The 16,446-nt window shown below is 38.6% G+C and overlaps 1 protein-coding gene across 2 annotated transcripts in view; it reads right to left on the reverse strand.

Annotated features, from left to right (window-relative positions):
* The window catches only part of GOSR1 (golgi SNAP receptor complex member 1), a 36,738-nt gene that overhangs the window by 17,125 nt on the left and 3,167 nt on the right, over positions 1-16,446 (reverse strand). For both annotated transcript variants that reach the window (XM_063342556.1, XM_063342555.1), the window contains exons 5-6: positions 15,471-15,562; positions 15,017-15,091 (exon numbers count right to left, since the gene is read on the reverse strand). In XM_063342556.1, coding sequence (XP_063198626.1) covers positions 15,017-15,091; positions 15,471-15,562 — 167 coding nt within the window. The remainder of the gene's footprint in view (positions 1-15,016; positions 15,092-15,470; positions 15,563-16,446) is intronic.

Here is a 16,446-nt window from a genome sequence, read left to right on the forward strand (position 1 = left end):
GTGGCGTCGCTGGGAAAAGGAAAGCCTAAAATACAGCACCACAGAGAGAACATTTCATTTAAAAACGGATGCGCGAGATTAAGATGCCAAACAAGCTCCTCAGAAGACTTGAGCAATTTCTCTTTTTACGTACTCAACTTGTTATAGACAGGTTTTTAATCACTGTTTTACAGGCAATTATGAAAGCCCTGGAAAACATATCTTGTTAAAGCAATCAGTATCTCAAATGTAACACGGACATAGGATAGGTGACTGCATCGCTGCTTCCCGTATTGCAGAAACAATGAAGCATCCCTACAGTTTTTCCGTCTATCCCACAGACCTGCACAAATTCTTTTATGATAACAACAAAAAAAATACGCGAGTTTGCAGTTTAAGAAGGAAATCAATCTGATGAAAAGTAGTTTGATGTTGTACTGGATATTGTTTCCAGTATTAAAGCAGACTTTACTGCTGCCAAACTAAAAGAATTAAAAGACGCTGAAAGGGCATGACCGCCTTCATCTTTCATCCTCCTTGTTCCAAGTGTTTTGCCATCTCGGGAGGGAAGGTATCAACAGCCTCCGGCACAGCACAGTTCTGCCTCTGACTCAGCCGGAGCTGCCCGATTTGGAACTTTTCTTCAGCCCACAGAAATTCTGGAGATCCCCCCACACCTCCAGCTGGAGCACGGCGAAGGAGCACGTTGCGCAGCGTGCGCGCGCGTGTGTAAACTGCTCGGGAGGGGGGAGGTGCTAACAGAACGTCCTTATTTGTCTGTGAAGAGGAGTGAAAACATGAAGGTTGCTATTTCAGTCTAGTCCACGGCTGGAAATATGGAGACAGCACACAGAGCACTAAAAATATTTTGCCCAATTTTAAGTTGAGAAGGACTCAACTGGGGCAGCAAACACCGGAACGTTTCTTTCTGCTCCCAAAACAAAGCCAGACTCCAAAGATTGGCATCAGCTGCAAGTACATCGGTTTAATCAAATAAAACCATTTTCATTCACTGTGTGGTATTTATTACCACTGGCACAGAGAAGTAAAACACCATAGTTATGCACACAAAATGATGTTAGCAGTCGCAAGTCTCACGGCATCTGATAATGTCCCCAAGGCAAGCAGAAGGGAAAAGTGATGCATTAAAGATTTCTGTAATTGCTGATTTTCAAAGATACAAAATTCAACTGAGAATGAGCCTTTCATGCACATATAGTCTCTAACAGACAAGTATATTATGTGGGCAGTGCATAATAAGATTAAACTGCAAAAACATCAGAAAACAGTCTGAAAAGCAAGAATGGTGCAAAAGAACGCACCATTTTTAAAAAGGTTGGGTTTTGTTTTGGTTTTGTGTTTTGGTTTTTTTTTTAAATTTATTAACAACAAAAAGACGTCAGGAGCCTCGCTGGAAATAAGTTACACTAATTCTGTGGAACAAAACATTGCTAGAACAGTCCTCTTTTAAAGAAACCTCTGCCCTGGAAAAATCATCACCAGCATTACCAGCTTTGTCCATTTAACTGATGAAATTATAGTATTTTCATGTTGATGAACTGAAGACGACAGGGAAGTTGAACACATTCAGAGACCTTAAGTGAACTAGGATGTTCTCCAAGGTTTTCAGAGCACAAAAAAATTAATCTTGCCCATTTGCAGCACAGACACTAACTGCTTTTTATGGTAGAGAACGGACTGCCTGTAGTTAGGCAGTTTTATTACTTAATCAGCGACATAAACACAAAAAGGATTTAAAAACTTCAGGTTCGATTATATTATACTGCGTTATTTTTTATATATGTATGTATATATACACACATATAAAAATAAACCCTGGAAACATAGCTATCTGTAATATAATGACATACAGAAGTTAATAAAAACACATAAAACCAGTCATAAAGAGTGCTCAATACCAACGCACACAGACATTAGATGTAAATGCCAACACAAGGCATTTAACAGGCATCTGAAGTCATAAGATCGATATTTTTCAATTTACGGGGAGGTCATCCCAACTATTTAAAAGGATGAGATGCATATGAATTTTCTTCAGAATGACTGATGTATAGGTAAGGGCAGACGGAACTCTTACAGTCTTAAATAAATAGCTGGGAAGCACACGGATTTACTGAACACAACTTCCAGTATGTTCTTCCCACCCGAAGAAGCAGCATCTTTTGACGGCCCTGAAAGGATTTCCAAAAACGTCTCTATTTGCAAACACTCAGCAGCTGCACAAACCCAAGCAGAAAATGGCAATGACATTCACTGAAATTTTGGTAAAGGCAGCGTGAGCAGGAACATTTTATGGTAAAAATCTGCGCATCAGAGAATTCGTCAGAGTTCTATCGACTCTAGCACTTCCTGCAAAAGTTCAGTTTAAGCAGATGCTAGAGGCTTCTCCTAAAGGCAATAACATGAACTCCTACAGCGTCTCCTAAACTCTTTCAAAGTTCTTGGCACATACAGATAGTAACATTCACTTACAATGATACCCAAACAGAAACAAGCAGTTGTTTCATCGTTTTACAGTTCATAACCATAGAAAATAAATCAGATTTAATGAAGATCAGGAACACAAAGTACAACAGGGTCCAGAGACCCAAGGGAAGTTTGCAGATCTCTGGCTATTAATAACTTGTTTTACACAAATAGAAGTTGTTCTTACAATTATGAATAATGTTCAACCGTTTGACATTGAAAGAGGTAATTTTGCTTAACTTACACATTCAAAACACTACAAAATGAGGCTCCTAAAAAAAAAAAAAATCTCTTAACTGTGTTCTTCTGCTTTCCAAGCAAGCACAACAAATCCAGTAGACATCTTATGAACATCCAAGCAAGCAAGCGATGGTTCTGGGCAATATTAATCTGATCTGCCATCTGTTTCAATAAGCTATGTATTTTCACCTGTCCAGACAGATGGCACTTTGACAAAACCATTTAAAAATACTATACAAAAGAAACGCTGAAAGATGCTGAGGCAACCACCTACCATAATAAATGGCACAAATCCAGCAGCAGCAGTCATGCATATGAAATAATCAGGCCTCTCTGCAATTGCTGTCTTCAGAAGAGATTGTGCAGTTTGTCATTTAAATATGCAGACGGGTAAATTAATCCAAAGGTAAAATTAAGTGAAATATGCCTCTAGGATAGAAAACAAGCCTGCCCATCACATCAAGCTTTTACAACTAAAGGAAGCATTTTGTGGTTTGGTTTTTTTTATGTTTTGTTTTTTAAAGCAAATCTCTACGCCAGTAGTTAAAATTCAGTAATATAGATGATTACTTAGGTGAGGACTGGGCTTCTCCCATATCCATAGACTTTGCTGCTGACTTAGAAGCTAGATACCCAATACAAGCGCTTGTGAGAGAAACAAGAGGCAGCAGTAAGAGTCACCGGCACGCAACTCATTTCAAAATGCACTTTAAACGCTTCACATGAAATTAAGGGCGGTATTATCACAAAGACTAATTTAAAAGGATTAGGGAAAACCCCTGTAAAATAAACTAATGTAGCACTTGATAACTATTTTCTTACTTTCATCAAGAATAATTACAGAAATAATAATTTTTGCTTTTTCTTTCTCTAACAATCACTAGTCGCAGCTCTCTCAAACTGCCTGCAATAAATCTTTTGTATTTTCACAGTCCTGGATCACCAGGCAACGTGGAGTTTCAGGGAACACAAATATTGCAAAACATACTTGATACTCTAATACAAACATACAATTATGATGAAGCAAATCAGACTTATACAGTCAGTATTTCCATCATAATAATCATTCCTAACTCACAAGTAAAAGAAACGCTGCGCGCACACACACAAACACGAGCTCCAACTCATTTTTTCTGCTTGCCATCAATGTAACTTATCATCTAAAAAACGCCAAAGAACATTAAGCTCTTAAAAAACTTAAGTAGAAGAATGTAAAGCAGAACACTGGGGTTTTTTTTCCTGTGATATCAAACAAGATATTCCAGATTTTATAAAACTTGTCTCAAGCTTGATTGAATTTAGTGTCAAAGAAAGAGCGAATTCCACTGGAGGTGCTTAGCTAGTCTGGACAGTCTCCTACAGTTGCTAATGAAGACAAAAATTGGTGTAGAAGCCTCCTCATTGACTGAGACTCAACACAAGCGCAGGGCGAGACAAACATACCTTGGGTATATGACACCTGAAGAGAGAAAAATTTTAACAGAGGACTGTGTAGACTGCACAAAATTCGCTCCTGTGTCTTTATCGAAGAGCAGAAGCAGCACCTGCTCGGAATGCACCGCGTGCAACAGCTCAGGCAGGAAAAGGAATATATTTGACTACGAAGCACCCATCTTACGTTTCCAGCATGAGAAGAGCCAGCTGGCCAAAAACAAAAACATGAGGTAAAACGGGCATTTTCAGGGATGAACAGTTTGCCCACAGAAACCATTCTGAAAGCAGAGAAAGGTTCAAATACTGACACAAACTGCTATGTTTTGTGGGTTCCCTTTATATGTTAATTAAAGCATAAATCTGGATGCTAAGGAGATGCAGTGTTTTCACGCTTTCTGTTGCGGTAGGCAAAATGAAATAAGAGCCTACAACAATCAAACGTAAAAACCAGCACAATCACGAGCATTAAGTCAACGCATAGATTTGCTCCAAAGGAACAGTATGTTATTAACAACATCACACCTACAAACTCTAAACACGTAAACTTATTTCTGCAGATCATTGTACTGGGGAGTCTGGCACTCACTAATCGCTTTCAATAAGAATGAGGAAGAATTGCAAAATTGGAAAAGAAAAAAAGCACAATAGCACAACATCCCATTGCTTTTAATCAATGCACGCAATTTGTTAAATCTCGAATGAAAGGCACTGGAACATAATCCACTGCTCCAGGCAGGCGTTAACCAATGTTATTTGGTATTGAATTTCTTTCCAGATGGATCACACGTACCTTGTATATGAGGAAAAACAAAACTAAAAACGCACAAAAGGGATACTTTTCACTGTAGGGAAGAATCTGCCAAGGGATTTCCAGGAACATAAACTGGTGGTTGTTGTTGGGGAAACTCATTCTCTCCAACCTGCAATCCTGTGACACAAAATTCACTGAAAATTGGACTACTAAGTCTATTTACTAAGTAAATATCTCGCCAGCTTATAAATTCCAACAATTTGGACTGAAGATAAGCTAACATAAGTACTTTCTTTGCAGCTGTCTAACATCTGTAAACACATCTACATATGCACAGCAACCAATGAAAAGATTAGTTTTTCCAACTCAGTTTAGAGAACAGTTTAATGGATGCAAGCGAATACCAAGGGATGCTCTCCCTTTGCGGGGAGATCCCTGAACACAGGGATCTACCTTCACAGGTCTGAGAACACCAACAGGCGGTTTCTCCTGGATTTCCAAAGGGTACAGTCTGCACCTCCACTGAACTCCATGGGAATTATCAACAGAGTTAAAGAAACGTTTCTGCAAAAAGCGGAGTTAGCCAAGAAAGCTCTTTGGCACATGGAAAGGCTACTGGGGAGAGTGCCTGATGTTTGAGAGTCCCAAGAGGGTGAGCAACAGCAATACTTCTTCCTTTAAAGCTCATCTATAAGGAAATAAGAGCCTTCTCAATAATCTGCAATATACGGTTTACTCAAAGAACGCAGTTAAAAACTGAAACTGAAAACAGCTCCTATCGTCTAAATGAAGCGCGGCAGCTGGTTGCCTATTAGTAAGCATAAAACCAATGCCAGGATGGCACCAACAGCCACATAATGAGGTTTCTAGAGGATCTCTGTTCATGGTTGTGAAAGTTCCTGGATAGATTGACCCTCCCATATAATTGCTCCATATTACCCATAGGAACAAAGTTAAATGAACTGAGAAGGGCAAGCCTTACTGTAAGTCATTATCAGTAACCACAACTGTCAGAACAATTCCAGTAACTTACTAATGGACTATATCGGCATTTCCTCAAATTTTACATGCTGCATGCAGAACTAGCACTCAGTAGGAGTGCTGTTTTCATTATTCTGTCTGGTTTAAAACATATAATTTAGATTATACCTTTAACTAAAAAGGAAAATAAAACAAACTCAAAACCAAGCAACACAGCCTTTGATATCCAACGCTGATCTGACAAAAAATGAACTTTATGAGGATAACCTGCCATTACTGATTTGGTGGGCACACACAGACTATACAGATGCAAAACTTACGAGAAACACAAGCTGTTTATCATCTCTACTGTAACAAAAAAGATTGTGCCAGTTTTCTAGCTCAGTGGCTTTTGATTAAAGCTAGACAAAGCTAAAAAAAATTGTTCGACTACTCACACACTCCTAAGTAACCAAAAGAGAACCAACGGGGAATGTCTTGCAGAAAAGCCCCATCATACAAACAACTTTGTAATTAATCTCTTTTTAATTTCCAGTGAAGCTAACACAGAAATGAAGTGAGAGTTATCCCTGGGACAACCACCCAATTTTAATTCAGTACAAAACCCTAAAATACACATTGATAGAAATGTATTCTGCTTCCTAACTGTATTTTCACCTGCTGTGGTTTTGAGGGTTTGGTTGGTAGATGTAGAAAGCTATATGGCTTTCATCCAGGACTTGGGCACAGTATCTAATGTTACAACTATCTACCTGCCTGTTTATTAAGTTTCCAAAAACGATTCTTAAAATTGCATAGTTAACTATATGATATAATGAACACCAGTGGTTCAAAATTTAAAGTGCACACTGCATTTAAGCCATCTACAATCCAAATTGAGGTTGCAATTCCTTAATGGATGAAAATCTCAATGTTTTTCTTCTGACCCAATTTCACTGCATTCTTAGGCTTTTCTTTTTATCTAAGACCGAACAAGCTGCATTCTTCCAGAAGTGTGACTATACTCCATATAAACAAGTCTCTCGAGCGAGAGAAAAGCACTCTGCATCTTTCACTTGACAACAAAACTAAGGTCCTTGAAAGGGTCTAAGCAAAATTGTATCACCAGGCTAAAACAGGCACGTTTTAGTGGGAATTTGGATCTAGTTCTGCTTACCAGCACGGATTTGATAGAAAGTATCCTCAGCAGATGGGAGTCAATGTCTTTTATCAAACCACTGGTAAAGTTAGTTATCTGCACAGCCTGCCACACAGCAGCCAAGAATGACGAGAACCTCATGCTGATGCATTAGTACTGAGGTTCAAATGAAATAAACTCAAGAATGACATTTACACAGTACTACGGTAACTTTCCAGAGGTGCACTCTGTATTTGAGAAAAACGGAAATAACCCCTATTTAACATACCCATGCACATCAAGTGAAATTCAACAGCTTGTTTGTACAGGAGGTTCCAATAGCAAATAATGAGCGAGCACTTCTGGCCTTAAAGAAGGGGGAAGTACACAGGCACGCTGACAAAAAAACCCGACATGTTGCATTAGAATAAGAACTGACTCTCAGATTCCAGCAGAGAAATTCTATAGAACCCCACAATTGTTGATTCTGTTCAAAAGATGCACCTACTTTTCAGAACCAACCCATGCAAGAGGGATTTCAGTACTTGTCAAAGTCCTAATTTCAATACAGACCTTGGGGGGGGGGGGGGGAAGCTGTCCTAGTTAAGAAACAGTGTTGAAAGGAAAGCTAAAAACAAATAAAACAGGCATCACTGACTTGTTTATTTCTGAAACCAGCAAGAAACTTCAGAAGCAAACACAGAGCTCTGAAGTTTGAAGTGTGGTTTTACATCTCTCCCTCTCTCCAAATCAAGGGCATAGTGCTATTTCTAGGGTAAAGCCCAGAACCAGAGCAGGTTTTTAGTCCCAACCACCTTTTTTCGGTGATATACTCAGGTGATCTTTCACACTGTTTTATGAGGGTTTGTTCTTTAGTTTCTGCACCTTCAAAAAGACCTAGGATAGTTTCTGTAGCCTCTTTCCTGGGGATACATGGAAGTTCATGCATAAACCTTCACATTTTCTACAGATGAAAAGCAAACAATGAGTTTGAGGTTCTTGATGCTAACACTTGTGTGACTGCATTCTTTGTCAACTGGATAATTCAATTTTGTACTGGAAGTTACACAGGCAGTCCCCAAAGTAGGTTATGCACGTGTGTGCGGTGGGTTCGTTGGTTTTGGTGTCCCCCCACCTCTTCAAATATCATCCATTTATAGACATATTAATAAAAAAATGATATTTTTATACCTAAATTAAATTAATTTTATTAATTATTGATTATGGTATTTAACGCAATCCAACTATAAGGAAGGCATGCAAATAAACCTTGTGGGACAAACATAATCTTTGGTTTAGTGTTTTGGCGTAGGTTTGGTTTTTTAAGTCCTAAATACAGCACAGGAAGATGAAAAGCACTAGTTGATTTTACTCTAATGAAGCCCAAGCTATTTTTAGAGGGAAAACCTCTTTTAAATCCTGAAGTGCTTGGCTGATTTTCACACTCTTTTATTAAGTTATTTATAAATAATAACGATACCCAGGAGAGCATCTTCCTTCATTGCCTGCAAGCTTTGAACCTCCCCAAATTCTCATTAAACTACTTCAATAACTTGTTCATACAGTCATATAATTACAGTCACATAATAAACAGTGAAGTTTCTCTTTTTCCAGAAGACACAAACCGTCTCCCTCATCGAGGATTATTTACGATTAAAATAAGGAAATCGGTAAATTGTGCTCAGTCTGGTGGTGTAGTTAAGTATATGATATGCCCGAGACTCGTATTCGACCTGGGACTGTTACAGGGGAAGCCAATCCAGCCACGTATGAAGTGGCCTTGTGACATTCTGCCACGAATGAAGTGGCCTTGTGACATTCTGCCACGACTCTTCAAGAGACAGAGGTTCTGCCAGTAGCCTTGGAAATAAAACCCATTCAGTTCCATGCAGATATAAGGCTAAAGAATCACTGATGCATAACTGCAATCGAGAAAACTCTGCAGTAGTAGGAAACAAAGCAGAAAGAGAAAACAATCCTATTTTGAAACAGGATTACAGTACAAGTGGTTATGCATCTTTAAGTAAGCTTTTGCAATACCAAAAATCCGCTTTTGTTCAAATCCTTCCCTTGAAAAACATTTTATTTGTGCTGCCACTCAGACAGAGCATATATCTCTACCCAAAAAGCCCGTGTCGTGGATATTCAAATGGTAAATCAGTAAGATAATTATCGTAGCCATTCGGCCTGGCTAGCTGAGGCACTAGCACACACTTTTAATGCAATAGTTTCCCAAACTTCCTTATTCCAGAAACAAAGAAAACAAGTCAATGGTACTTGAGAAAACTGTGAGACACCATTGCCAGAGATTTGCAATTAATGGCCAGCGGAGAAACATTTTAACCCAGATTCCTCAGTCTCTCCTTGCACTGTACCTTCCAGTTCAATAAACAAAGTGCTGCAGCCTTCGCTTACTACCGCACAGCAAGTCCACAGCCAAGTTACACCGTATTCAGTGCTTCTTGGCAAACGCTCCAAACCAAGGCCATACATAGCATGGACTGTCCTTTCATAGCAGATCTGCTTTGTTTTTTTCATAACTGTCATAAAGCAAGGAAAATTAATCATTACCAAGGGCTGCTTCAGTTAAAATCTGTATTAAAATTAAGAGAACCAAATGACGGGAACACCACATTCTGCTTTGACGCGAACAAGAAGTAAGTTTAATTTAGAAGCAAGTTTTGCAATTAAAAAAAACCACCTTATTGGGCCCAAGTAAAGCGGAGCTCAGCAGTTCTGAGGCTGCAGAGCAGGCAGCCAGCCGGCACCCAGGGAAGAGGCTCATCACACTCCTCCCTCCCTGCTGCTTCCCCAACTACCTTGGGAAGGAAAAAGGAATTGGTGAATTAGCTGTTTTTTCTACAGCCTCTTTCTTTCCAAGAGAAGATGAAGGAGATGCAGCGGTGAACCATGTATCAGCTGGAAAAGTAACTGCCCAGGCATCTGTGTCCCCCCCGGAATTGCAGGTAAGGGAGGGATGGAAGGGGAGACAACAGCAGTTCTCTGGTTTTAATCCAACACTGAAGGTCCACTGAAATTCACAGGAACCTGAGCAGCAACAGCACAGTGAATAGAGATCAAGGTGTGCAGAGCAGAGAACAGGGATAACAAAGAAAAGGAAATTAAATTAACATTGACAACTGGTACCTTTTTCCCAAAAGATCACCACGCCTGTAAACAAAAACCCTGTAAGGTGTGTCCGCATCTCATTAAGGTGACTTCTCTGTGCAAATCAGTACCAAAGTGAAAATTTGTAAGCAACATCAGTATTTAGAGGAAAAACGGTCAGTAAGTCACTCCCTTTAGTAAGATCCGGACTGTACTATGAACAAAGTTTGAAAGCAGTTTCCTGGTGATTATTCTCTACTGAATGTGGCTGTTTCTGCCCAAACAACAACAGGAAATTTGAAATAGTTCTGCTGAAAAATGAAATGCAATAATAATATAATAAAAATATTCAGTACTCCAGAGTACTCCACATATATGAAGTACTGCACAAACACAAATTTATCCTAATCATCTCCGTGAATCAGGTACGTGTTATTAATAGCACCATTACGCAACGGCTGCAGATTCCCGTTATTTCTTTTGCTCACTTCTCTTATTCCTCTTTTCCCTTTCACATGCAGAACTCATCTCTCCGATTTGTTTGCACTCCTCCTTTTCTCCTTCAAATTTCCTCACCCACCCGCTCTGGTACCCCTACCCTCTCTGTTCCCAGTGCCACACGCTTTAAGACTCACAGGGGTGTTTTGTGTCCTTAGCAAGCCTGAACACTTTGAGCAGGTTCATCTCATCTACCTGCATCACTTACACCTGAAACTCTTAAGCTGAATTTTATTTTTTTTTTACTGGATAAACTGATAACCTGCATAGCAACACTCACCAGAAACATGCAGTCATCTGACAACAATTAAAAACACTACTCATGATATCCGCACAGGCACCTGCTTCACCACCCGCCACTTCTTTTGGAGAAGGACCAATGTCTCATTTTCGAGTATTGGAGCTGAGTAATAAAGGAATACTCATACAGTGGCCCAGAACGCATCTACTACAGCAAATGCTGACGACCACTAAATGGTCTACTTTTCATCTAGTTTTACGAGGAATTTGTCATAGGTAATAAAATCTGTAGTTTCTATCTAAACCGTGGAAGCCTTCATCAATTTTTTACACAAATTCATCAGTATCACCTGATATGATATCATCCACATACAATGCAAGTACTAGCACAAGGGAAATTTTCACTCGCATACACATGCAATATTGCACATTCAAGCAAACACATTAGTCCCTTCTTTGCTGACTTAGGCTATAACTCATCAATAACTGCAGAATTTCTCAGGGCAAACACTTAAGTTGACAGGATTCTTTCCTCTGAGCTAGCACTTTTCAGAGCAGTTTTTAAAATGCTAAGCCAGATCTATTCATCAAAATTGTTTTCTTTAGATGGAAAACAGTATAATAAGAAAAAGGATGACTTGTTTACCTCCCCGGCCAAAAGCATACAAACAGAAAAGATGAGACAAACACCTTTAGTGAATGGCACAGACCCGAGAAAACAAGCATTCAAAAATCAACTGCAAACATGACCGTGTGAGATTGGGTATCTGCTTAAGCATCTGACATGCCAAAAGATCTGAGGTATTAGGTAAAAATATTAATAGGGCATCAATATTCGACAAGACCTGTCTTCCAGCCTCATTTCAACTAACAGGTGTTAAAACCTTTATTAAAAGATTTAGGCATTATTGTTTTTCTTTCCAGAGGTAGGTAAAACTATCCTTGAATAATCAGTATAGAAATTAAGGAGGGAACTGAGTGACTTAGAAACTTTACGCCTCCTTTCCACAGTCCGTAAAATTTCTAGACAAATCTCTTTTCCCAATAAAACTCAGGATCAGATGATTTATTAAATGAATTGAACCAGCAGCGAAGCTTTCAGTCGACGAGATGAACACGATACGCTTTCTCTAACCCTCCCAGAACTGGGGTACATCAACATGGAGACCCTCATGCCCCCAGCCCGAGGGCTGCCCCGGCACCACTGTGATCCTAACGAGAAAGTGCACAACACCCCCGTGCCAGCAGCGCTGACACAGCAGCCAGCCCCACCCAGGGAAAGTGAATCCAAACGGATCCACAATCCTCCTGGCTTAATGGATAGCAGGTTTATCTATTACAGGCATAGCAAGGGTTTGCATAGCGCTTCAGCTGGTGCAACTCCCTTGTTGCTTAATATATGGTCGATCCTTTTATTCATCAAAATTTTGTACTCGCAGATTATTTTTATTTTTTTTTAATTTCCCCTCCTTTTTTTACGATTACCTACATATGTAAAATTAACATGGACAGATTCTTCTTCATTCTTAGTTTTTCTAGAAGAGATGATGCTCAAAATGGGACAGAAAAATAAAAAGGCGGATTTAGGCAAAACGCAGGTCTCTCCAAAGTCCCTCCCAGAAAAGAGCTTTCTGGCTCTCCTCCCCTTACTCCCCAGTGAGATAGCACCACAAACAATACAGCCTGGGGCTGCCAGCATGCTTTTTAAAGAACATTCACAGAAAACACCGCCAAGAGTAAACTCAAGTTTCCGCTTCTCCTGCCTCACATGGTGGCGCATAAAGAAAAGAGGCTGACAGATGAGTCTGGTTCTCTGCAGTGGGGTGATAGCTCATTCTCCATTATCAGATCATGGAATAAATACGTAATAGGTTAAAGTACTTAATATCATAAATTAAGCAGGGTCAAGACCAAGTGAACGCTCCGGTATTTGATACAAATATATCATTCCTGTGGCATTATTTCATTACTCTGCAGCATATAATCATACACTTGCAAAGTTTATGTTCCCATCTCCATTCTTCAAGCTCTTTTCATAGGTTTCACAATTTCACTAAAAATACATTTGGATTTTTACTGTTGCGTCTTTGTGACAACGTATACGTATATTTATCATGTAGTTCTATCAATTAGTCTAGCACCACTATTTACTGCACTGCAAATATTCATCATCAAGACTCACACAAAGCTTCTCAGCTTATCCTAGGAGTATGTTTGGTCTAATCTGCCAGCTCCTGGTGATTTTTTGGGACCTTTTGCTAGCTTTTACAGCTTTTTGGCATTAATAGCTCATTAACTGCTTTCTCTGAAGACAAGTATGTTGAAACTCTCTAATAATTTCCTCTGCCAGTATCTATTTCTGAGCTTACTAATACTCAATTCAAGAGTTTTGAACATCTTGCAAGCTTTGATTTCTCGCCAAGGTTGCCTTCTGCTTCTACACCAGATTTCTTCATACACCTTACAGTTATCTCCACCTTGCAGAAGTATTCCGTGATTAGTTTTCACCCTGTTTTCCTAAAGATCCGCAAATTACACTTATTTCTTGGTTGTTTTTTTTCCTCAGCGTTGTGGGTTTTGGTTGTTTTTGTTTTGGTTTTTAAGTCTTGACATTTCCAAATAATCAACTAGAAGATGGTTCAGCTGTTTCTGAAACTGACTAATTTAATTCTATTTTTCATGCATTTTCATCCTAAAAACATACCTGAGAGTTTCATATGTTTAACAAGATCAAGGTAATTGACGCCTCAGTGAATGCTAGGCTCAAGTTCTGAAGAGATCTACAGGATAACGTTTACAAAATGTTTTAAGTTTTTCTCTCTCGTTTCAAATTTTCCAAAATAGTGAACTCAGAGGAATGTCAGTTTCTTGTAAGTGTATCTTACAACTCCAGAAATATTTTATTTGTAGCTTTCTTTAACAAAATGCCAAATGTGTAAAAGTATTTACTACCCCTCCGTTAAAAAAAACCCAAAGCAAAGCCAAAAGAATCCCCAAACACAACACCTAGAAAGAATCAGGTTTACTCAGATTAACTGACATTGACTCTTCAAAGTACCACATTTCAGCTACCATTTACCCCCAAAATATTAGGACTGTTTTTTTTTCCCTGCAATCTTTACATTTACTGATCATACATGTTTAACAATAAATTCAACCGATAAAAAAAAAAAACCTAATTCAAGTTTTAAATTAATTTCTAAGTATTAAAGAAAATTGAGGATACAGCGGTGGTAAGCCGCAATCGAAAAATTTGGGTTTAATTTCCTGTAAGAGCTTTTTGTGCAGTTCTGGCTAGAAGTTTGTTATCTTAAGAAAGCACATCTGAGAAAGCCACAGGTAATTTTTTATTTATTTATTTATTTATTTTAAATGAAAGCCTGCCCTCTGGTGTAGGATTGGAGTTTAACACAACAATCAAGAACACAGAGGCATGAAGATCAGTGCTACTTCTTGACTATCTAGAAAACATGAACCTTCCAGAGCTCTTCCTCTGGAGCATGATGCTTTTGCTGAACAGGGAACACACAGAGCAGTTACTCATAACCTAACGGCCCCCCAACAAGAACAAAAAGAAAGTGCTTCCTATTTTGCTTGTTATCTTGGCCAATAAGTTACAGTCAATTTGGAAATATTTAAGTGCACTGGTGATTTCAGAATTAGTGTCTTCCATCACTTTTTGTACATATTCAGTGGAGACAAAGGGAAAAAACGCTCTTTGCCTGACTCTGACAAATAAAGCAGAAGAAAGGGAAGAAAAGCTAAGTCACTGGGACTTTCTGTTTTGTTTTCTCACCCTTATCCCAGTTACTATACTGTAAAGGCATTTACTTTCTTAAGAGAGGAGGCCAAGCATGAACTCTGGGTCACAAGTGACTTGCGAAAGCTCACTGAAGACAATATATAAACGTCACTTAGTGCTGACAAGATCCTAAAGTCAAAATAACTGAAAACTATCGTGACTGCTACCTACCACATGCGTTTCACAGTCAGCATGAGCAATAAATGTTTATCCAGCTGCATAAGTAGCAGCGCTATCACAGAATACACCGTGCAAGACATTCATTGTGGACAATATCTATAAAAAGACAAAGCTTTCACCCGTACTTGAAATTAAGAATGTTCCATTCCCCAGAGAAGTTACACACCTCCAACACAAGGAAAAAACAAATAACACCTACTTTCGAAGGTGCTCATGTTCCTTCAGGAATAGTTCTGTTCTTCTGTTATTCACTCCAGACCCACTTTTATATGATCTAAAGTGTTAAAAGTAATAAGAGTTAAAACCCATTTTTTTCCAGAGGCTTTTCATTAGACAATATTAACTGATTTGCATACCTATCACGCTTTGTTATTCTGAGGTGACCAGACAGAAGAGTTCCAGACATTAACAATGTGATTTGGCACAGCATAATAGTTTTTACTTTAAAACATGAATTCCTTTTCAGTTAAGAAAAAACAAACCAAACCAGAATCTTAACACAACCTTAATAAAAGTCATCAATTCAAATAACTTCTTTGGCTTTGTTCAGAGCACAGATGAATAAGCTATGCCAAGTATTCTCCTACAGGAGAGCTGCCTTCTCCCTCCAAGGACAGTCCCATGCCACTGCTGTAACGCACAATATGACTTACTCGATATCTTTCCGTACTGATCCCAACAGATTCTCCCTTTCTCGTATTGCCAAGAAGTTCGCTTTGGTTTTGTGGAATTCGTGCGTATAATCCTGTAATGAAACAATTATTCCAAAATGTGGATCGTGAGATCAATTTAACAAAACAATATACTCCAGTAAGATCCAACCATCTTTTAAAGTGTTAACTGTTCTCTAATACAAAGTGCAAGACCAACTCACTAATGAAACACCAAAAAAACCTGGAAGCTCATGCAAAATATTTTTAAAATTCACTGCTCTTGCAGTATTTGCTAACTTTTTGTAGCTAGAGCTAAGACTATGGAGAGAAATCCACTGTAACTCCTTGTCCCAATTTCATATATCTTCACCTTTCTGATGAATTACCATTTTATGTTGGAATCTCCCATTACTGGTTGAATAAGAAGCCCAGTAAAATCTACTTATTTGGTGTGGTGAAGATGTTCTTCGGTTTATTTTGTTAAGTTACACCAGATGAAAAAAGAAGTCTTTTCAGAACAGTGAAGATAACTTTTTTCTTTTTTTTTTTTTTAAACGTTCAAGTTGCAATTTTACATTTGAAAACATTTCAGGCAGCTAATACTTCTTGAAAATCAATTTAACCGGCAATTGGCGTCCACCAAACCCATTGTTAACATTTGAAAGAATTTTTCACATAAATGCTATGGCTTTTACGAAACAGTATGCTTTTTACATTCTGTATTGCATATTAAAAAAAAAAAAACCAAACTGTATAAGACCAGACAATAAATAATAAACCCTGCATTTTTAATATTAATATGCCTTAAAAACGTCACCAGTTTGAAACATCGTTGATTTATAACACTAATTACTGGCTTTAGCCATCACATTTCCTTCAAGTCCCTTTAGATAGTTTTACAATCGTATTTTCTTGCCTTAAATGTGATATTCCCCCTTACATTGCTATATAACAGAACACACAGACAAGATAATTC

The sequence above is a fragment of the Chroicocephalus ridibundus genome, chromosome 7, assembly GCF_963924245.1.
Source record: "Chroicocephalus ridibundus chromosome 7, bChrRid1.1, whole genome shotgun sequence".
Taxonomy (NCBI): domain Eukaryota; kingdom Metazoa; phylum Chordata; class Aves; order Charadriiformes; family Laridae; genus Chroicocephalus; species Chroicocephalus ridibundus.